This window comes from Eschscholzia californica, unplaced genomic scaffold (genome assembly GCF_041429995.1).
Source record: "Eschscholzia californica isolate CP2 unplaced genomic scaffold, dmEscCali1.0.p SCAF_5, whole genome shotgun sequence".
Lineage (NCBI taxonomy): Eukaryota > Viridiplantae > Streptophyta > Magnoliopsida > Ranunculales > Papaveraceae > Eschscholzia > Eschscholzia californica.
The window spans coordinates 41,247,420-41,270,181 of NW_028238472.1; the positions used below are offsets into that span (position 1 = coordinate 41,247,420).

A 22,762-nucleotide genomic window follows, 5' to 3' on the forward strand; every position below is an offset into this window, starting at 1 on the left:
CCTCTTGACGGATACACCGACTACAATAAAAGAAAAATTAGTTGTGGACCGCCATTAGCCAGAATAGCTGCGAAAGTCAAGGAAGGCAAGAGTTTACCATGGAAGACGAGTGAGCAGGAAAAACCAAGCTTATTAATAATCTGAAACAGAGTATTATAGGAGTGAATTAGCTCCTGCACAAGTACGATTTATCAGATGTCTGTCAGCCTGGGAGAGAAGCTGCTTGGGGGGGAGAAATGATATTGGGTATGAACCTATTGGCTAAAATCTTCAGTGATTTAGTTGGCCTTGTGACAGAAAAAAATTGAGGTTTTATCATTCCAGAGTATGGAGCAAAACATACTTGTATTGATATTGGCCTCATATACCAAATATAACCACCGAGTTTGTTAAACATATCACAGACCATTTACAAACAAAAACCTAAACTAGACATTGTTCAAAGTAGCAGACCATTATATTAGGTAAAGAGAGAGAGAGAAAGAGAGAGAGGTTAATGGAGCTTCTCATGCTGGTCTTCAACACTGATAGACAAGTTAGAAGTAGTCATGTTATTAGTTGCTGCAAACTGTAAATCTGCCAAGGAGAAAGACCTCCATGAAGAGAGATTCTTTTGAGGCGGTGATGATAATGATGCTCCGTTATGATTCGCGAGCGAGTTTTTCAACTGTGGATGAAGAGGTGGCCGAGTCTGAGTTGGTGGAGAATTTGAATAGTCGCTGTTGTTTCCGCTTTCAGTTTCAGAATTGTTCATTGCAACTGCAAAAGCTAATGTACTTCGACTCGATGTCATTCTCTTAGATATTCCTCCTCCACCATTATTTCTAAATGGGTAAGAGCTCCTATTCTTGTCCAAAATGATACTGCAAGCGAGCAAATTCCTCCGTTTCTTGCTATACACATTTTCTGGCTTAACGATATCTGTCACAGAAGAAGAAGATGAAGCATCCGCTAGACTAGTATAAGATTTCGATTTCCCACAGTAAAACCTTGAGATTCCTCTTCTGCAGAGCCCAAGAATAGTCAGTAATCAGCAAACAGAGAGGAAAATAAAGAACAAAATCGTATTGAAGTATAATAGACTGATAAACTGCAAGATCGACTCTTGATTATTGATGTTTATGGTCGTCTAGGTACCCTAGATCCCCTGTGCCATTTCGAAAAAAAAGAACCCCATTTTGTTGAAAGTTGAATCCCGCTGGATTTAGCGTGCTTCGGATAATCCGACATTGACAGATTCCAGGGTTGAAAACAAGGGCAACAATGAGGCGCTAACCGTGCAGGCAGGATATACAAAGTTCATTTCACAGATAGTGTCTTGTGATCAAAAGAAATGATTCAACGTCACCAAACTTCGGCATCAATCAACTTGGGTTTGAAATGAACTAATCAAGGAATGGTTTTGACTTTCGAAAAAAAAAAAAAACTTTTTACAGATTAATACACAAAACTCATTGATTTAGGAAAAAATTGTTCTCAAATGAAAGAAATTGCTAGTCAATTAAGTTAAATTGGGTTTCATTCTTGTGCTCTTGATCTAAGTAGTGATAGGATAGATCTCACTTAAACTTAATCACTACTCTTCCCAATTAATAGGAAAAACGGTTTGGGTTTTCACCTATTAAACACAATCTTAATCTGAGATTTACTTGATTTGTTTCCTAATAAACCCAATCTAAACCTACTCAAAAGGACTAATAATCATATACATGAAGAGAAAAAAACTTATGTAAATTGAATCTAAAGAAGATCTAGTCTAACCATATCTTAAATTTCACTCATCAAATCATAACCCTCCATTAATAAGAACAAATCTTGCCTACCCAAATCATGAAATCAAACTAAAAAAACTTACTTGATTGGTAAAACCTCTTCTAATGAATCCATATTATCAAATGATCCTTTATAAGAACTCTGAACTTCATCAGAACCATCTTCATCCAAAGACCCACCATTTGATAAATCACTATTCCTTCCAATAGATGAAGAACTACTTGAAGAACCCAAAACTTCTTCTTCTTCTTCACCATCATCATCATCATCTTTTTCTCTCTCTTCTACCTTCTTCTTCATCCCTTTCAACCCTAATTTACTCACAGAAAAACCCTTATCTTCTTCTCCAACTAAATTTCCAGTCATCGATGTTCCTAAGTCTGGTGACTCAAATATTGAAATCCGATTCATACCATGAACAAATCCAGATCCTTCAATCCTATTACTATTCCTATTCAGGGTAATCGACATAATCAAAAAAAAATTCCCCTAAACTCATAAAATTTGAACATTTAATTGATAAAACCAACCAAAATTAGTCTTAAAAAAACTATAGTATATATATATCTAAAAAAAGGTTAAATACCCATGAAAGATCTAATGGGTATCTATTATACTTTTTCCATGATCAAGATCTCTCACTCTGATTGCAGAGAAAATGGAAAGGAGAGAGAGAGAGAGAGTAGAGAGAGAAAGAGAAAGCTCTGTTTGTATATAAAAATGATGAAGAAAAAGAAAACCTTATCTTCAACCACCAGGAGTTATAAGAAAATGGTTTTTTTGTTCTTATGATAATATACAACTAGATTCATTATATTTAATATGGACAATTAATATCAGCCGTTGGATTAGATGAAAACTGTTTTTTTAGGTTTAGTTGACTCGTTGTAAGTTAACTAAAATGCTATCTAAAGTTGATTAGTTTTTTTCTTAAACAAATAAATTATCTTTAGACATTATTACCAAGACAGATTCCTCCAACTTGCTTAAGCAATAATATTTGATAACAACCGTTGAGATTTACCCACGTGTCCTAATTTGATTAGTAGGACTTTGATATGACACGTGTGAGTCTATGATTGGTGAGTTTTTAGGTGACAGACTGGGATTTGACGTGGCGTTTGAAGAGTGAGTTGGACTTATCCAAAGAGAGAGAGGTTATTTGTGGGACCCACTATTTAGCAGGTGCATATGACCAAGGAAAATTAAAATATCTTTGTCCTTTCTCTCTCTACTATTGGATAAAATTTGTTGGGTTTAGTTAAGAGATAGAGATAAGAATTTGTGGGTCCATGGCTATTTTATACTCGACCAAAGCTTGGCCAATTAAAACTTCATTCTATTTGGTGTAGACTATTTCAATCTGGTTATGTTTAATTCTGTTTGTCTACCCACCCCCTACAAAAGATATTTCAACAAAAAAAAAAAAAAAAAAAAAACAATAAAACAGGTATGTCGTGTTTTTTTCATGATCAAATCTGAATTAGTTAATCTGAATTGACTGAACTCAATTGGTTGAATCTGAACTGAATAATTTTGTCAATTAAGGTGTTTGTTTTTCAATCTGAATAATAATTTCGAAATGAATTTCTTAAATTTTAAATTAAACTCTTATACTGTAATTTGGAGCAAGCTCATTCTTATAATAAGGTCTCGCCCATATAACAAAGGCTATAAGCCTTAACAATAATCTTACACTTGTTATTTCTCCGCAATCAACTTCTTAATTTATTTGAGAAGTTAAACACGTGCCACCATTTTCTACAAACTTATTCTACAAACTTATAGTAGCACTTGTATTTGATTTGGTCAAAGTTCAACTCTCCAGACCAAGTCTTTATTATGTGTGCAATGAAAAAAAGATTAGAAGATGAACAATCGTGAGGGAAACCCTTTGCGATCAAGACATAAAACTAGAGTAAGATAGAGAGGGATGGATCGAGAGAGAAATTGTCATATTAAAGATACAGATCCACGTGTTAAAGGGAGAAGGTGAGAAAGAGAGGGAGATAGAGAGAAAAAAAAAAGAGATGTGAAGAAGAACCGCTGGTAGAGACCTCCTTTGTTGTAGGCAGTATAGAAATTGAGAGATTACGTTCTTTCTTACTCTTCATATCTCTTCTTTGTACAAGTAGTGTCGACTAAAACATCCCTAATTTTTCCACTGACTTGGTAATAAATGAGTGGGTTTGTAATTTAGTGTGTGCGTATATAATTTTCTGTTTCACTTTTAACCCCAACCTTCTAAAAATAATATTTTGCATACAAATTTTTTTATTTACAATCATAAAACGTGCTCTCACAACAAAAAGTTTCTGGCTTCACCACTGCTTATAAGAAATGAATAATATCACATCTAACTAAAAACTAAAATTTCGTTTACCACTCAAGGAGAGTTTTTTATAGGATGCACAAAATTCTATGACAATTGAATTTGAAAGTTCTTATATCCAAAATTTAGGGAAACAATTCGCCATTTTAACCAAAAACAAAGATGAAATTGTCCACCGTTGTGTTGAATCTTTAATCTCCAGGGCAAAAGGAGGCACACATGAAAATGATGACTGGGTGATTATTAAGAAACAAAAATCACTATCCCGGCTTCTCCTCTTTCGTGTATACAACGACGAAAACTTACAATAACCCAAGGTCTTTAAGACAAACAAGAGGCAATCCAAGTCCACTTTCGTTTCTACAATGACGAGCTTCACATTGAGAGCTTGTTGTCTCAACGTAGACAGATGCAACCAATTGCACAGTAAAGAACAACATTTATCGTGCAATCAAAAAGAGAATAAAAAGGTGAAAAGACATCGTAAACAGACAACTTCCTCATTTCTTTCCGGAACCAAGAGAGTTAGGATCGCCCCAAGAGTATACTCAAGCGATTAACTCTACATCTAAACTCCATGAACGGTATTACTCATCAGAATCTAGTTAAGCAACACAACTTTCGAAACACTATGTAAAGAGTGTCAATAAATCTACTTGACGACGAGCAACGTAGATAGTAACAAGTTGAAGGAAAAACTCCTTTGTTCATAAGGTCTAGTATGAGTGTCCCAAATGGTACCAATAGTGGTAGAGATGGAAACCTTCTGTCTGATGAATCTGTCGGCCCAATGTGAGGAAAGTTATGCATGAGGTCAAGATGAAAGCTCCTTTTGTCATGAGGTTTAGTATGACTGTCCCAAAGTTGACAAGTAACATAAACCTGTTAAAAGAGCATCTCCAATGCAAGACTGAAATTGAAAAATTCCAACTGACACTTGGGATTTATTGATTTAAAAAAAAACTATCTTCAATGTGAAACTTAATTTCGGTCTTAAGATGATCTGCCAACATTTATTTCTAAAATGTTTCAACAATAAACTCAATACTTTGAGATTTTTTTGAAGATCTCATTGTCCAATATTAAAAGCAAAACAACTCATCATTTTTTTTTCAGCAAAACAACTCATCTAGGAAATGACATCTACATAATTTTAGTTTGTAACATGAATTGGAGACTCCCTTTGACATACTCCCAACTGTACTCCCCCTCACAGGACAAGGCCATTTTGGTCTTTTCAGAGACCAAAATGGCCTTGTCCCTGTAAGGGGGAGTATGTCCAGGGAGTCCCCCTATCATCATTGTTTTAGTTTATGGAGTATTGCATAGGAGAAGTCTTTTGAACCAGTGATCTCAATAGTGTTGTCATCTAAAAAAGAGAATATCGATTGAGACTTGACACACAATTCGAATTTTTTTTGAATTTTGCATTGGAGATGCTCTAACACTTGATAAGTCTTCATACGTCAGTCTATTGAATGAATAGACTTAGAGAACCACCTTTGTTCACGAGGTCTCGATATGGAAATGATATTCTATCCACATAGCTTATATATTAAGACAAATTCAAAAAATTTGGACAATTCTGATTTCAAGTAAACGGTAATCCCTAACTTCCAGAGGCACATTTCACGAGTCAAATACTTGTTTTTTTTTTTTTTGAAAGACAATAACATAAATAATATAAGGTTACAAAGTTAGGCCGAAACCAAATACAATACAAACCAGGGGACTAACTAGTAATCTGATTAACATCCAGGGGCTAAATCATTAATTTCTTAGTTTCTTGAAGGAAGGACCGACTGAGCCAGCTCATGTGCTGCCCTATTAGAGTCACGTGGGCAGTAGAGAAGATCCAGCTGTCCGTCATGCGCCTTCTTACAGAGACCGTTGATTCGGTGTGATAATCGCCACGGTATATCGGGATCAACAACTCTCATCCATTCCAACAAAACCCTAGCGTCTCCCTCAATTATAAGAGGTGCATTTCTCAACTCTTCAGCTAGGGTTATCGCCTCTTCCAGAGCGGCGATCTCGCTATGCAATGGAGACTCCGGTTCAATCTGCTTCTTCCTTAAACCTAATATTTCTCCTTTATCGTTTCTGGCTATTGCTGCACAAGATGCCTCTGTCTCTTTAAATGATCCATCAAAGTTGATCTTAATCTTACCTTCTTGAGGGGGTATCCAGTTAACCTGCGATGAGGGGTTATTATTCAAATCAGAAGGGGATAATGATATATACCTGAGGGATTCTTTCACGCTCCACCAACATCGTTCCAGATTAGGGTTTTGATTCTGAAAATGGAGTTTGTTTCGCTCTTTCCACCATTCCCAGTAGAGATAAGTTACTTTATACCAACTCTCTTCCGAAATATCTGTATTAGTTAGAATATGAGACATAGTTTTAATTGGGTCTTCTTTTATAAATGGCAGCTCCTCTAGACCTGCATAGTTTATCAGTCGGTGGAACACACCACATTCTGCAAATAAGTGATTAGTTGATTCCATCTCTCCTGTTGAACAGAGCATACACTCCTGATCTATATGAGGGACTCTCTTACCTATGTTGGATAATAGAGGTAATCCTTCATGAACTAATTTCCAAATAAAGTTATGAATTTTTGGAATCATTTGCTTCTTCTTCCAAAAATGTTTCCATGGAAAGTGATATGCTTGCTCTCTTATTGTTGGGTTTTCCTTGATGTGGGTATAAAATGATTTACTAGTGAATTTACCATTAGAAGGAGGACACCAAATTAGTTTATCTGCAATATTATTGACATGAATTGGAATTTCTAGAATTGTGTTGGCATCCTCTTGATTGAAATACTCTGTTATGACATTTGAATTCCACCTCCCTGTTTCCTGCTCAATTAGGTCAGAAACTGTAATGAAATTGTTAGGCAAGTTATTAATAAAAGTAAGCATATGATTAGGAGTTGAAGGGATCCAAGGGTCAGACCTAATATCAATCCTATGTCCATTACTTATCTGCCACAGTAAGTTACCTTCCATGAGGTTCTTAATTTGATGAAAACTATGCCAAATATGGGAACTACCTTGTTTACAATTGGTACTCCAAAAGTTAGTATCCTTAAGATACTTAGCTTTTAATAATTGAACCCAAATGTCCTCTGGTTTGGTTAGGAACTTCCAAACCAGTTTAGCAATGAGAGAAAGATTAGCCTCTTTAATCGACCTAATACCAAGCCCTCCTTTATGTTTAGGGCTACATATGATGTCCCAGTTGACAAAATGTAACTTGTTTTCATCCAATTGATGCCCCCACCAAAAGCATCTCTCAATTTTCTCAAGCATATTAATGATGCCTACAGGCATAATTTGAAAGCTAGTAGCATAAGTACAGTATGATGGTAGAATTGATTTTATTAATGTAGTTCTGCCAGCTTGGGTTATGAACTTTTGTTTCCACCCTGATAGACTCTGTTTAAACTTATCAACTAACCAATTGTGGCTATCTATTCTGTTTTCCTTCTTGAGAATGAGTGCTCCTAGATACTTTTCTTGATCAAGCATTAAAGGAGCATTCAGGTGATGAACAAAAGTATCAACAATATGCTGGGGAACACCTCTACTTGTTAGAAGTTCTATTTAGCTCATAACATAAATGAATTTAACTCAAAAATCCAAAAGGCCTAATTTCTATGTTTCATTTATTATGTAATTCTTAAATATCACAAGAAACTAAGTTTTACGAAAACAGCAAATTGGACCAAATAATCAATTAATTTTTTTTATGTTAAAAAAGCAAGTTATATTTTGTTTGGTTAAAGACCCAGTATTTGTGTTTTGTTTAGCTAAAAATCTAAATATTTGCATTTTTTTCAGTGGAGAACCTAACATTTTTTGTCACCGTATTCCAAGATATTGCAACCCTCTTTTAAGTTGTTGCACATCTCTTGCAAGTTGTGACAAACTTCTTGCAAGCAGCTATTGCAAATTACAAAAACACCTAAAGAAGTGATGACTAGAAAATGTTGAGCGGTCACTTTTCACCAAAACAAAAAATTTATAGAGAGTTTCGACTAAATTTCTCTTGTGGAAAATAGTACAAAACAACAAGATTTCGGGCATCGCAGTCCAAAAATAGAAAAAATTGGGAAAGGTAAGATAGCAAATACCTCGTTTCAATTGTTTATGGCAGAGGACAAGAGAGTGGGCTATATCTCGTATCAGAGATAGAGAGACCGGTTACTGAAGAAGAAGACGACGGAGATACAGAGGGACCGATTACATAAGAAGTCGACTTAGGGTTTACCGAACCCTAAGATTTCGAGTACAAGAAGAAGAATACAAGAGCTCGATCAGAACAACTCAATTTTCACTTTAAAGGAGGAGAAATTTGTTATTTGACAATATTCTAGAAGACGGCCTTTCGTTTTAAACATGTTTTGAAGTCTGAAAAATTGAACTTTATTCAGTCCACTCGGACGACAAGTCCATTTAGAAGAATTTTCAGATTTTAGTAAAAAAAAATGAGTATATATGTTGAAAACAAACAAAATTTGTTTAAAACGTAAATTATACATGACTCGTAATATCCATAGAAACCATATAAGACGTGGAGTTATAATGTAAAAGTTTTCTTCTATTTTTTTTTTTTGCGAACAATAAAAGAACATCATATCATATCTAAGCTCGGATACAATAATACATAGGTTCCTCATTAGTCTAAAGTTCTAAACTATTTTTATTATTGATAAAAGAAAAGATTGAAGGAAGAACTTCTTTCATATAGTGCCAGCAGCCAAGAGAGAGAAAGAAGGGAGAGATAATCACGTGGTATCTTTTCACCTACTTTTGACAGACATAGAGAGAGAAAGATGAGACAGGTAGTAAACACTAAACATGAGAGAAAGATAGAGAGAGAAACAAATCAGTGTATAAGGAAGAAAAGAGATGAAAGGATTGAGAAGGAAATCGAAAGTGACGGAGACTGTTGCTGAACTTCTTACTCTTCTCCTCTAATTCTCTCTCTAACGTTTCTTCTTTTATCTTCAATGGTTGCTGCTATAGCCTATTAGGGCAAGAAGTAGTAGAGAGAGAGGGGGACGGCTGCATAAGGAAAGAACATTAAAACCCTAACTTTAAGTTGGGGTTTTGAAAAAAAAAAAAATAACTGCTGCCCGAGCCGAGTTAGTCGGCGCCTAGCCAGCCGGGTAGTCGGCTTTAGTCGGCTCCTGGGCGCCGGCTAACTCGACTGCTGAAATCGACTAGCTGACCGAGTGCTAGTCGATCGACAGCTAGCCGATTAGTGTGTAAGCGGCGCCTAGACGCCGCTTTTTAAAGCATAGTATCATATATATTTTGTAGGTTTTGACATTTCACCTTACAATGTAACTTCTTTTATACCATTACAAAGCTTTACAGAGGATTGTAATACTTTTTTGCAATTAAGGGTATAATTTTGTTTTTACAGCAGAGACACACACATGCAACTATAGATAGCACTTGAAATTATTTCTTTTCTTTTAGTATGGTCACATTAATTATATATTTTCCAATAATAAGAACAAAATATGTGGCAACTTCCAACAAAGTCACCACCAAGACACCCACCAATCATCATTCTCTCTCTCTCTCTCTCTCTCTCTCTCTCTCTCTCTCTCTCTCTCTCTCTCATTCTCTCTCTCTCTTTCTCACTCACTCTCTAGAGTCTAGACTATGTCTAGAGTCATTGTATCTATCTCTATCAAATGGTTGCTGACCCTGACTCTTATCCAACCATCAATTTATATCAATTATAGTTTGACACGTTTACACACCACTATTTGTTTGTCATAATTATTATACACCACACCAACCCTACAAACTTCTTTGTGTTTTGGTGTGTTTTTTGCTTCCGTAAGGGAGTCTGTTTCCCTTCAATTTTTCTTAGATGAGTCTCCATCACTCAGACATTGATCATATACAAGACATCACCTCAAGTTTAGAGGTGGAAAACTCACCAGCATGGGCACATGTAGGTAATGACTTTATCTGGCAGGCCAGTAGGCGTATTTAGGTCATCGAGAATAGGGGTCGACCACAGACCGAAATCTGACGCATCTGGTCTCATTGGTCCGGGCATTTTTCTCTCCACATGGCCGGACTAAGGGGAGCCGCCACATCAGCTTTCCGGCGGTGGTTGGCTCCCATTTTCGGGCCAAATAGCATTTCTATGCCCAGAGCGAGCTCAAGAGCCTCTAATAAGCTAGGCGATGGAGTTTCTATGTAGAAGCTGGAACACCGAAAAACCCACCTTTTGTATAGAAGCCTGAAATATCAAGTCCCTTCAGTTTCATTAACTGAAAAATAACAGCAGCTAATGGCGATTATTGTCAAACTCCTAAAAATAAGTTGGAACTTTTTATACAAGAGAAACAATGAAAGAGGGCATTCACTTGTACAAACTATTCACTTTAACATTCAACAATTCAAGTTGAGCTTCCAAAGAAAACTCTGCAGTTTCTGTACATAAACTCATAACGATACCCCCATGATCGAGAAATAAGCTAAAAAAACAAAGAATCATCACACCACGCCCCAGAAAGCTGGACGAATTTTAAGCTGCGAAATGTTTATGAACACTCGAAAAGAAAAATAATGATTTCCGGGGAGGAGCTTAATTCGCCTATAAAGAGATTATTCTTTTCGATTTGAAGAGAAATTTGTAATAAACACATTCAGAGTATGAATTACCACCATTTTAAGTTACTTACAGTCATAATAGACCTGCTTCGAGAAGGTTTCTCCTCCTTAAAGTCTCGTCTACCAATTTGAATGTTTTTTTGACGAGCTTTTGATCTAGAGCTGTCGTTCGGTAGACTTTGAATACTCGGTCGACACGATCAGGACCAGTACTCTGGAAGTACATTTCTTCGAATTTCTTCTTTACAAACCTGTAACAAGGTTGAATCATACAACTCAGACATACTTGAAATGTAATAATAATGATCATTGGTTGTTACTGTTGTAAGGGCAAATGTAAGGCTTTTCCACTGGAGTTGGACGTAAGAAAAAGTGGGAAAAATGGCGACATTCTGGGATACAACGATAAAAGAAAGTGATTGACTGTCGCATATTTTTCTTTTTTACTTTTATTAATATAACAGTTATACCAGAAAAAAAATGATTATTCTAATTATTATAACTTGCACGTGACAGAAAATGAAAATATTGAAGTACCAAAGAGGCCATCATTTCAGTAATGACGAGCATTACTAAAAAAAGCTTGGGCAATATTGACATTGTAACTCAGATTCTCAGATAATAACCAAGATATGGAAACTTCTCGGATTGAAAAAAGTGTTATATACTTACTCGTACGCATTCTCAATCTCTTGTTTTCCTGTCGACACAGGCTGGTAATCCTTGAACCAATCGCACACATTTAATGGTACCTAGAAACATACAATATTAAGGATCAATCAAGTGATAGATTTAGTTCTATGAAGAGAATGTCGAGTACTAGATGAGAAATCTCACTTGTAGGACTTTCTTCTCAAATACATCGAACTTGTTGAGAAATAGCATGAACGATGTTTTCTAAATAACAGAGAGGGCATTTAGTAAGTCAGAATTATAAAAGAAAACAAGGTTCATATTAAGCAGGGGAATCATAGATTAAGACCTCAAAACATGGCTGCTTCAGAACCCATTCAAAGAGCTCCTTTGTTTCCATCATCCGGTTCTTGTTTTCATCTTCAAAGAGCATTTGGTCGTACCTGGATCATTATTATCATTTAAAATCTTATTAGGTTTAACATGTTGAGCTTCCCCTTAAGACGGAAATAATAGAAAAATAATAAATGTTGTACACGATACTAGGTTAATGTTTGGATAACAGTAAAGCAGAATAGTAACATGATTTTGTTTTTCATGGTGATAGACATAAAACATAAAACGGCTGTTATAATGGTATGGTGTGAAATGGATTGCAGTTAAAAAGCATGGTAAATGAGACAGACGGTCAAAACTTAGTATACGGGCAAAAGGACAAACATATCATGCTAATTTTATTATTTGCTTCTACAGATATAACCCTTATTTTATGGGCACAAAAACAAGCATTGTAACAGTTATGTGGCAAAAACTGAAAGAACCAAATCAATGGGAAAACAATAACGGCAAAGGACCATTACTGAAAAATGGGCAGATACTTTTCGGACGTTTTCTAGTAATTGCTTGGATCGACAATCCAAAACAGGTACTTACTCGCTAATTGCAGCACAAAAGATCACAGCATTAACCCCTTCAAATAAATGAATCCACTTTCTTCTCTCATTTCTCTGACCTCCAACATCAAATAGTCTATAAACTTCACCACTTTTTTTGTTCTCTCCAACAGGGCTGTAGAAAATAATGCTCATCCAGTAAGTTGTAGACATATCCAAAAAGTGGAGAAAAACATTTAATGATGCTAAACTAGGATACTACATTATATTTTTTTTTGAAAATTTAGATTGAATATATAAAGAAAACTATTTACAAGGTGGGGGGGGCGGTGTAGTTGATGTTTCACGACATCCACGCCTCCCAATTGACTACTACATCTAAGTAGGATACATTTTTGAATTTATCAATTCTCCTAATCCAATAGTAAATAACACCCTTAATATCCTCAATATCCACATCCGAATTGGGATTCTTGTCCTTGAAGATCTTGTTATTCCTATCATGCCATAAGCTCCATATGATCGCAGCCGGGACTAGTTTCCAGACCTCCCTTCGATGTTTTTTCTTTAACAAGCCATCCCATTGAGTTACCATGCTGCTGATGGAGTTAGGGGGGCACCACTGTATTCCCAGGCCCTTAACAAAGTACCTCCAAATACTAGCTGCCACCCTGCAATGGAGGAATAGGTGATCAGCCGATTCTTCCTCTTCCTTACATAGGATGCACCTATTTGGGATTTGGAATCCCCTTCTTTTAAGTGCATCCACTGTGGGGACTTTCCAGACCAGAACTGCCCATACAAAGAAGCCTACCCTCGGGGGCAAGGTCTTAATCCAAGCTGATTTGGATATACAAGGATCAAGGAGAAGGACATCTTTGTCCAACCTTTTATAGCAGTTTGCGACGGATAAGGGTTCATCCCCCGCAACTGACCAAACTCGAGTATCCGGATTATCCGAGGGCTTCACTTCTTGAAGAACTTGCAACAACTGGAAGTATTGCTGCATCTCCCAGTCATTAAGGTTTCTCCTTATTACTATGTCCCAAGTATTGCTAGATAGGTCAAACATCTCTGCCACAGTAGCTCTTGGTCTTGAAGCCAGCCTGAAGATGTCCGGGAAACTATCTTTTAAACTGCTCGAGCCAATCCACCCATCCGTCCAAAAATTTATTTTGAGGCCATCTCCCAGGACCCATTTAGTAATGTTGTGATAGTCTTTCAAATTGGCTATGATTCCCTTCCAAACTCCACAACCGAAAGTTGTTTGTTGACACTTTTTGACCCAAAGGTTGCTGCTATTTCCATACTTGCTAGAAATAACCTTCTGCCGTAGTTGATTCCTTTCCTGGTCCATCCTCCATAGCCACTTAGTGAGAAGGGCTTGATTCATGTACTCCAGATTCTTCACCCCCATACCTCCCTTCCTTTTACTCGTTCTAATCTGATTCCAATTCATCCAATGCAATCTTTTGCCACCCACTGTTGAGTTCCATAAGAAAGAGCACATTTTCCTATCAATAGCCTTCAAGACACCTTTGGGTATAGAGAAGAGGGACAGGTAATAGGTGGGTAGGGCCTGAAGAACTGACTTAAGCAAAGTAATTTTGCCCCCTTTTGATAGCAGGTGCCCCTTCCAAGCTGCAAGCCTCTTATTAACCCTTTCCAAGACAGGGTCCCAAAGTTTCTTAGACTTGTACCTCTCTCCCAAAGGTAAACCTAGGTAAGTGGTTGGAAGAGAGCCCACTTGGCAACCAAACTGTTTGATCATTTCCTGATGCATATTATCTTCTCCTACCTTAGAGGCGCTATAGATAAAAGACTTCTGCATATTCACCTTGAGCCCTGAGGCTAATTCATACCAAATGAGTATGTCCCTCAATGTCCTCAATTGGTTTGCATCCTCCTCAATGAAGAACAGGGTATCATCTGCAAACTGAAGGTGATTGATCATATCCCCACCAGCTGCTGCACTAAATCCTTTGATCCATCCCCTCCTCCCAGCCTCTTGGAGACACTGGCTAAGCACTTCTGCTACAAGTAGGAACAGCAAGGGGGAAAGAGGATCCCCCAGCAAGGGGGAAAGAGGATACTACATTATATAATCATCCCCAACCAGTATGTTGAAGATGATTTTTTTGCATACAAGTTTTGAGTAACAATTATTTGCTCTAATCATCAGAACCATATTTGGTGCTTTCACTGCTCACGCAATTTATAATACATCTCTTCGTTGGAGCCAGAAAATATAGCACCAGACAAGTTTGTCCAAATAAGTTAGTAAGGAAACATGGGAAAAGAAAAAGGCAAACTCCTCCCACAGTACACACAGGAAACTTACAGCTTTCCTAATTGAAAAGCCCTAAAATGATTTAGGCTGATACAAAGAAGAGACTTCTTTCACCAAAATTAACTGCATTAATCCAAGGCACCCAGTTAAAGACTTGAAGTATAGTCTGCATGTAATCCATTAATGTTAGGGGAAACCATTCAATTCCACTAATTGGAACATTTTATCTTAACACACTTTCTTTGTCGAACTACTTTGAGGACTAAAACGACCAACGAAGTCGTTACACTCTTGTAGTTTGGAGGCCCATTGTGTAATAGAGAAGTTTTGGGATTGAGATGTTCTTCATAAGCTGATCCTCTTAGGGTGAAACATGAGGCGTCTTTATTTTTATGAAATATGAAATAGCAACAGATTGAAAGATCACCTGAATTGGATTTCCACGACGCCAGATGTACGAACTCTTGCATGAAGTACATCCTCCTGCAATAAGAGAGGGTTTATTAAGAACCACTCTGTTTTATCTCTACGATAAGTGCAAGGACAAACTTCCACCACGATTTAACATGATAAAAATGCTTAATTCCTTCAGCAGATATAACCATGACGTCATGGACTTGATACATTTAGCAGCATAGATAAAAAGAAAATGTGGCCAAAATAACAAATATCCATTAAACAAGTCTCTAACATTGGCAGGAAAACCAGCAGCTGATCTTACTCTGGTACTCTCCTTAAAAGGTAAAGAGGAACCCTAAATACATTCTTGTGTTTGAGGAAGATCCAAGCTGTCAGAACGGAAAAAATATCATACATCAATAGGTTCTGAACATCTTCCATATTTTACGGTCACTCATATCTTACTGGCAAGCTAGTATCTGTAGCCACAGATACCAAGAGACTACAAACTCGACAAACGTAGTAAATTGATCAACAGTGGCGCACATTAGAGATCTCTTAGATGTTGAGATTCGTCCCGTGATGCAAGATTATAACTTACGTCACATTAATTGCTTCAGAAATGTCCATGTCTTTTGTAAGGGGATGAGTTAAATGAAATGATGTTCTAAAGCTGCTTGTTCAATTGACTAAATTTACAAGGAAATGGAGAATGAGATTGCTCGGTAAAAGACATAAGAGGTTTAGGACATCAAACCTTGGTTGGGACATAATTAACATCAGACAATCTTTGTAAATTCTCCATGAAATAGTGTGCACAGTCTGGAAGTTGCAGTTCATTTCCGCGAGTATAAGTTTCCTGCATATTCATATTTATATTAAATAAGAGAAGGCTGCGGAATCTAGATTCCTTGAATTAGAAAAATTTGGCAATCTCAGTTGTCCGAGAAAATCAGATAAATATAAAGGAATAGAACATTAGCTTCACAGGTCACCCATTTGGAGAGCAAGTTACCTGAACTGCAGAATCCTTCCATAAAGTTTCTATTTCATGTGCGAGCTCTGCAGTCAGACGTGGATGATCCAACCTACTTCCAATTGCAGATAGCTTCTCTCCAATATCCTGACATTAAATAATGGATCCATTACTTCACTAAGATTTTGAAGTCCTCAAACACAGGATTGAGTTAAATAAATAAGAGAAGTTTGATAACCCCTTATCTGGAAAATGGTTTTTAAAAAAAATTACACAATACAAAAATGCTAAAACTGGTTGTATGGAACTCCAGACCGCTGCATGTCCCAGAAAACCAAAAAAAAACATACCCGATTTTCCGGAGATAAAAGATATTTAGATGAATCTTCTTCAGTCTCAGAAAATTCCTTTGCTCCATCATGTAATACCTGTAGACAGCACAATTAACCTCAAGAAGAAGGATTGACTAGCAAGAACTGTAATTCTTTCAAACAAATTATGCAAGTATCCATCACAAAATCTAACACACCCTATCGGGAATTCCGTACTTTAATTGTCTGGTACACATTGGCATAGATAACTGAGGTATAGCTCTTTAGTTCGGCATCATCAAAACCAGTTTGAAACAAAAGCTTTATCTGCAAAGCAACCATGAAAATAACACAAGGAAAGAGTTCAAGACAGGGAAAGAGAAAGAAAATTTCCACTTTTCGACACAGAGAATGATTTAATTAGTATAATAACTAACCTGCTTGAAAATTGTAGACTTCCCTGACTCTCCAGCCCCTTAATAACAAACATAAACCACCCAAGTTATAAATTATAAGAACCGACACACTTATTAAATGCATATACATAAAATAAAAAGGGTGGTGTTCTAAAATGAAGCTCACAAAGTTAACTAAATAAAGTCATACAGATATCTAAAACTTATTTTCAGGGGAGATAGCACACATAAAATCCTTAAAAAATTAAAAAGCAAGTGGCAGTATCAATTTTCTTTTTGGCTTAACGAAAATGGTTTTATGAAAATAGCTTATGCCTTCAGCTTTTCATCATTCACAGAGAAAATTTTAGTACACAGAAAAGTAATTTTTTGCAACATTACGAAGTTTGAAGGACGTTGAACCCAATGCAAAGTACTAATATGAACTAACATTAAGAGTACCATGTATTCCAATAATAAAATAATGTCTATTGTACATACCAAGTAGCAGAAGTTTTTGGATGTGCTTCTCAGCTTTTGTTTCTTGAGCTATCCGCTTCTCAATCTCTGCAGCCTGAAAACACAAACCACAATGACGGAGTTCAATATTGCATGTAGGGTATACAATGTAGAGTCAAAATTTACGGAATACTCATGTGAGCATTATTCCTCGAAGTCAAAGTACGACCTGCACATTTTCTTCCGAGTCGCCTTCATTTCGATGATTGTGTCTGCTGCAGAGTGAGCCCATTTCTTGAAATACAGTTGATAGCATAGAAGTTGCACCAAACAAGATACTTTATGATTCCAGAGGTTCTCCAAATATTTTATAGTTCTGCTGCAGAAAGTAGCCAGATGAGGTAGTTAGTCACGTCTTCTAAATCCTAATACCCGTTTAACAGCATAGTACATTGAAGACAACAACTTGGCCAGCGGGAAAGAATAAGGCCACGAGTCCTATTTAATTTTTGAGAATGAAATTGGGTACACGATATACCTACTAAAAGAAATATAATCATTTCCGTAAGTCCAATGTGCAATATATGTTTCGAAGCAATGATTCTGACATTTTTGTTCTGTCAAACTCTTCACCTAAAATGGTTGCTTTGAACGTGAGATACATGTCAATCAAATGGTGACATATTTATGTGTAGTTTGACTGGTATGACTTATCTAGACCATATCAACCTGAAATTTTATACAATCACCACATCCCTCGTACCACATATAAAACTCTACCTTAACTTCTTTGATGATTTCATTTTACCATGCTTACATCCACCAAAAGTGAAGTCCTTGGGAAATAGCTAACCAATTACCAATCAAAAGATTATCAAACAAAACAAAATAGTAAGTTACTAATTAAACGACCATCACTAGTAACTCTTACCTTAGCAATTATGGTAACACCCAAGTCCCAGAATGGAAAACAAAAAAGTAGCAAATATTATAAATCATCCAAGAACTTAGAGAGGGCGAACAAAAAGTTGGTCGTCGGCTAGCCAGGGGTATACCCGAGGGCCAAGTTTTTGGAATAGTACATGATTCAATGCTGGTGCATATCGGATACTTTAAGTTGCTTGTAAGTGATTCATTATAATGATTCAGTTTTCAGCCATCCTATACATAATCCTGGTTGATACGTCTGCCCAAAACAATGCATTCCATGTGGAACATTATCCACCCCAGGCGTCCAACAGAGACCAGATTACCCTGTACTATGTAATCTGGAGAAACTGGTTCTAACCATAGTGAGCTTCCACCATGTGGCCAGCCATTGATGAGCTTATGGGGAAAGGTGACACCAGGATTTATAGATGTGAAATGTGAGGAAACAACAATACATTGTCTCAACACTTGTCAAATTCCAACCGAGATTTGGGATTTTTTGCCAATTCCATAGGAATCACCTGGTGCAGATTGCAGACCAACTCGCCAAAGGAAGTAAAAAACACTGCATAGAACAGTGGGAGGCATTTCCATTACCAAAAGGAGGGATCGAGACATGGAGATTTATCCCAGTTGCAACCTTTGAAACTTAAGGAACGATAAAATCTTCTAAGAGAAACAGACGACTAGAGAAGATGTAATCAAGAGGATGTTGTATCATTGGGAACAGAATACAAATGCAGCCAATCCAGGCTTCATTCTCAGATTTTGGATTCAAATTGGGAGGCAGTACTAGTCAATAGAATGAAATCTATCCATTTTTCAGTGGTTTTAGAATCACAAGACCCTTACATTATTCTTCATATATTGATTCAAATCCTTCACACAAATCAAATAGTTCAAGTCAACAAATTTTACAGTTTCATCCAAAAAGGGATCAAGTAACCAAAATCCACAGCATTTTATGTACAATGAGAATAAACACAATTCCTATTGAACTTCAAATTCTCATCAATAGACCAATTAGTACTACTAAACAGTAATCAAGAGAACTTAATTAATCCAAATCCACCGAAATAGTACCCCCCAAAAAAAAACCTAGTGATCTAAAACATCTCAGATCAAATACTAACATCCATGATTCAACAATACTAAGCAAAAATCAGAAAAATCTAAACAACGAAGTATCTACAAAATGCAAAATACAAGTGAGAGGTTGAGTATCATACTTGTTAATGGAGTAATCTCAGTTATCTGCAAGTCGAAAACCAGAGGTCAGATTAAAGCAACCTCCACGAAGAAAACCACATAAACGATCATCAACAAGAAGAAGAAGAAGAAGGAAGAAGAAGAATGAAATGAATAGGGAGAAGGTTGCTGGATTTTGGCCGGAACGATTGAAGAGTTAGGAACAGCAGAGAAAGTTTTAGAGAGAGAAAGAGGGTATCACAGCTGCTAAATCTGGAGAGAGAGAGAGAGAGAGAGAGAGAGAGAGAGAGAGAGAGAGAGAGAGAGAGAGAGAGAGAGAGAGAGCGCCGAAAGCTGAATGCTTTTTCGTTCAGTCAAAGTAATAGTAGAGTCTTTCTGTCTTTGTCCTTTTTTGGGGCGACAATTTGATATTAAACCCCCCATGTTAATGGATATATAAGAACCCACCCTCATTTTCTGCCAACCATTGATATAGATCCCTCTTTGGATGGAAAGAGCCAAAACCCTCTCTTTGGATGGAAAATGAATTAAAGTGAACTATACACGCAGAATATGACCAAAACACCCCTGTGTTTCCGGCTTATGAATGTTTGGTTGATTCTAAGTTAATGTACGACTTTTACCATCTTAAGACGGAAAACTGTTTTATTGACATTGATTTGTAAAGTTTGTGGTTGAAACAAAACAATGTAACTTCTAAAAAAAACACTTCTTGAGTTACTTATTCGAATGTTCTTTGAAGTTACCTAAAAGAATCAGTAGGCCACTTACAGGAGTCGGCTAGTTGTGTGCATAGGGTACCTATCAAATATCACCTAATGGATTTTGAAATCTTATATGTTTTTTTTTTTGAATTGGTAAGCATGTGCCTCGAACCCTTGATCTTTAAGTTGGAAGACTTACCTCTTACCACTTGAGCCAATGGTTGTTGGAAATCTTATATGTTACTATCAAGTAATATCTGTCGGATGCTAAATTCTTATTGAATATGAATGTGGATCTGAATCCAATAGAAACAATGAGTAAGTGGGAACCCATAGACACCTCTACTATTGGTACTAGATTCTTAAGATATCCAAATTCACTTGCAATCAGCTAAGCACCTATTTTCTCTCTGACATCGATTATCTAAACCAGTGGCAGTCAACTAACACCTGCTCAAGGAAGACGGGTGATCATTCTCTCTCCTAACAACCACCTACTCAAGGAAGACGGGTGATCATTCACTCTCCTCACGATCACCTGCTCAAGAAAGATGAGTGATCATTCTCTCTCCTGACGATCGCCTACTCAAGGAAGACGAGTGATCCTTCTATCTCCTAACGATTACCTACTCAAGGAAGGCGACTGACCATTTCTCTCTCCACATGACTAAGGGGTGCAAGCGCATTACTTCACTCGACGACCAGAAAATTAAGGCAGGCATACACTTGGATGTATCACATTTTCTCCCAACGACCGACTCGCTCAAGCAATATATTTAACTCTATAGCTTAAACTCTAATTTACAGTTCTTATTTACTCTTTGCCAAGTTTATTGACTTGACCGTTGGAGCCCCTTGGGCCGGCACCATCCTGGTGTCCTCTAAGACCTTACGGTCACGTGTGTTTTGTCTCTTTTGTCACAGGTTAAGCCCAAAGACATCGTCGGTGCCCGCAAATTATTAACAGGTGGAGGTTCGACTTCAGGTAAACAACCCGGTCCAGCTGACTTCTTGACCCGCGATTTCTTACCCTCACAATAATAAATATATACACACAACATGTGATAATATAAAGACTCTGTATGACTTGTTGAACACCACTAACTATTTTTATATAAGATATTTGTTGGGTTTTAAAGCTTCAAAAGTTAGTATGACTTAGTTAACATAGTCTTATACCAAGGAAACTTCGTATGCAACATGAATAAGTTATCAAATATTATATACAATTACCTGAAATTATATATGATTACCATTTGATATACCTGCTTGAACCCAAACTGAGGTATCAACTAATAAAACTTGGCAAGATCGAGGTTGATCCACAGTGATATGACGGTAATATAGGTATCAAATTGCATTAATGTATGAACGCCTAAGTATCACAAGACAAACCCAGACGAAACCCTAAGCAAATAACAAAAGCATAAAGTGGGATGTGTGGGGGGGGGGGGGATTGTTGATTGATTAGAGAGAAATGAGAAATTAAGAAACAATGAAATAAAATAAACTTAGTAAGGGCGGGAGATTGAGTCGAGAGTAGGATCGAGTGATAGAGTCGGGTAGGAGAGGTGTTGAGGGTCCAAAATCCGTAGTGACTATCCTACGACTACGTATGGTTCGATCGACAATCCTAAACCTAAGCTCGATTCATAAAGTTGATGTTCTTGAGCACTATGTACATCTGGGGATCATATTTAGTCACATGAACTATATATTTGAACGATTAACGCCGAGTCATCGAAAGTATCGCCTAATTATACGAGGTGCATGACAAGGCACATGAAAGTACACTACGATTAGTATCGATCACTTGTTTCATGTATTAACAATACGGGGGTATGAAAAAACATAAAATATGATTGGAATGATATATAATCAAAATAAATGAGTAATCAGTTTTATGACAATTTATTCAAACGTGCATACATAATCACATAATATATACACCATCATTTAATCTCACCTCAAGTTAATTTGGTAAACATGAAGTTACAAAACATTAAAGCAAAGAAAAAAGTGAAACATTTTACCACCACCACCCAGACAACCACCAGAACAAACCAGCAGCACCGCAAAAACAAGCCACCACCACCACCACCACCTAGGCAACCATCTAAATTGTAACAAACCACCACCCACCAGACGACCCCCACAGGAACAAACCACCAACAGAAATTGACCGTCACCACAACCAGAAATCTACCGCCACCACAAGATACTATCACTGAAGCACAAACCACCAAATATGGCGAGGGGCATCGTGTTAAAACCCTCGCCATATCCTTAACTTTATTGAAGATCAGTTAGAGAGAGAGAGATTGAGAGAGAGAGAGAGAGGGTCTGAAGATCAGTTAGAGATATAGGGCTTCACTCGCTGATCTGGAGTAAGAAGGACTGAGAGAGAGATATATATACCTCCATTGCTGGATTCCATCGGCGTATATCGCTTAGAGAGAGGGGGACTGAGTAGAAAGATAGTAATTAGGTTTAGATTTTGATTTTTTTTTATTTCACCCGAGGGAGGAGTGACAAATTAGGGTTTTGTTTGTCTAAAATATTAAATAGGGGCATAAATATAAAAAGTATTAATTCAGATTTTACAATTCTGATTTAAAATAACAAGCATCCAATTTGTAATATAATTCAATCAATTCAGATTGAACCAATTGAGTTTAGCCGATTCATATTCGGACAAAAAAAAACACCTAGGAGTGGCTAAGTTGGAGATAATAGGCAGATGAGCTAGAATTTCTAGCTTCTTGCACTTTGACTATCTTTAAACAGTGCTCTACTCAAAATAAG

General features: G+C 36.9%; 3 protein-coding genes across 4 annotated transcripts; all 3 read right to left on the reverse strand.

The window, feature by feature from the left end:
* Window positions 1-328: 328 nt before the first annotated feature.
* On the reverse strand, window positions 329-2,522 carry LOC147539267 (protein OXIDATIVE STRESS 3 LIKE 1-like). The gene is made up of 2 exons (XM_086642386.1): window positions 1,856-2,522; window positions 329-1,004 (listed from the first exon to the last, which is right to left on the reverse strand). The coding sequence occupies exons 1-2, from the start codon at window positions 2,242-2,244 to the stop codon at window positions 494-496; spliced, it is 900 nt and encodes a 299-aa protein (XP_086498512.1). The 5' UTR covers window positions 2,245-2,522; the 3' UTR covers window positions 329-493.
* Window positions 2,523-5,883: 3,361 nt separating this feature from the next.
* LOC147539268 (uncharacterized) lies at window positions 5,884-7,122 on the reverse strand. The gene has a single exon (XM_086643095.1). It carries the CDS (start codon window positions 7,120-7,122, stop codon window positions 5,884-5,886), a length of 1,239 nt encoding a protein of 412 aa, XP_086499221.1.
* Window positions 7,123-10,511: 3,389 nt separating this feature from the next.
* LOC147539269 (guanine nucleotide-binding protein alpha-1 subunit) lies at window positions 10,512-19,608 on the reverse strand. 2 transcript variants are annotated; one of them, XM_086642622.1, is made up of 14 exons: window positions 19,274-19,608; window positions 17,344-17,493; window positions 17,157-17,229; window positions 16,698-16,735; window positions 16,498-16,587; window positions 16,300-16,377; window positions 15,989-16,096; window positions 15,731-15,832; window positions 15,002-15,057; window positions 12,325-12,459; window positions 11,741-11,834; window positions 11,596-11,655; window positions 11,431-11,510; window positions 10,512-11,009 (listed from the first exon to the last, which is right to left on the reverse strand). In XM_086642622.1, exons 2-14 carry the CDS (start codon window positions 17,428-17,430, stop codon window positions 10,832-10,834), a joined length of 1,179 nt encoding a protein of 392 aa, XP_086498748.1. In that variant the 5' UTR covers window positions 17,431-17,493; window positions 19,274-19,608; the 3' UTR covers window positions 10,512-10,831. The 2 variants fall into 2 exon arrangements, with proteins under 2 accessions (XP_086498748.1, XP_086498749.1); XM_086642623.1 differs by having other exon boundaries at window positions 17,344-17,490; window positions 19,274-19,604.
* Window positions 19,609-22,762: the final 3,154 nt, after the last annotated feature.

What these genes read in the sequence shown, in the direction of transcription:
- LOC147539267 (XM_086642386.1), bottom strand. Translation starts at nt 2,244, where the DNA reads ATGTCGATTACCCTGAATAGGAATAGTAATAGGATTGAAGGATCTGGA. An exon ending in GAAGAGGTTTTACCAATCAA is followed by an intron (nt 1,005 to 1,855) that starts GTAAGTTTTTTT and finishes TGGGCTCTGCAG; the next exon opens with AAGAGGAATCTCAAGGTTTT.
- LOC147539269 (XM_086642622.1), bottom strand. Translation starts at nt 17,430, where the DNA reads ATGCTATCAACTGTATTTCAAGAAATGGGCTCACTCTGCAGCAGACAC. An exon ending in CCAAAAACTTCTGCTACTTG is followed by an intron (nt 16,736 to 17,156) that starts GTATGTACAATA and finishes TTTGTTATTAAG; the next exon opens with GGGCTGGAGAGTCAGGGAAG. An exon ending in GTCGTGGAAATCCAATTCAG is followed by an intron (nt 12,460 to 15,001) that starts GTGATCTTTCAA and finishes TATTTTCTACAG; the next exon opens with CCCTGTTGGAGAGAACAAAA.
- LOC147539268 (XM_086643095.1), bottom strand. Translation starts at nt 7,122, where the DNA reads ATGGAAGGTAACTTACTGTGGCAGATAAGTAATGGACATAGGATTGAT.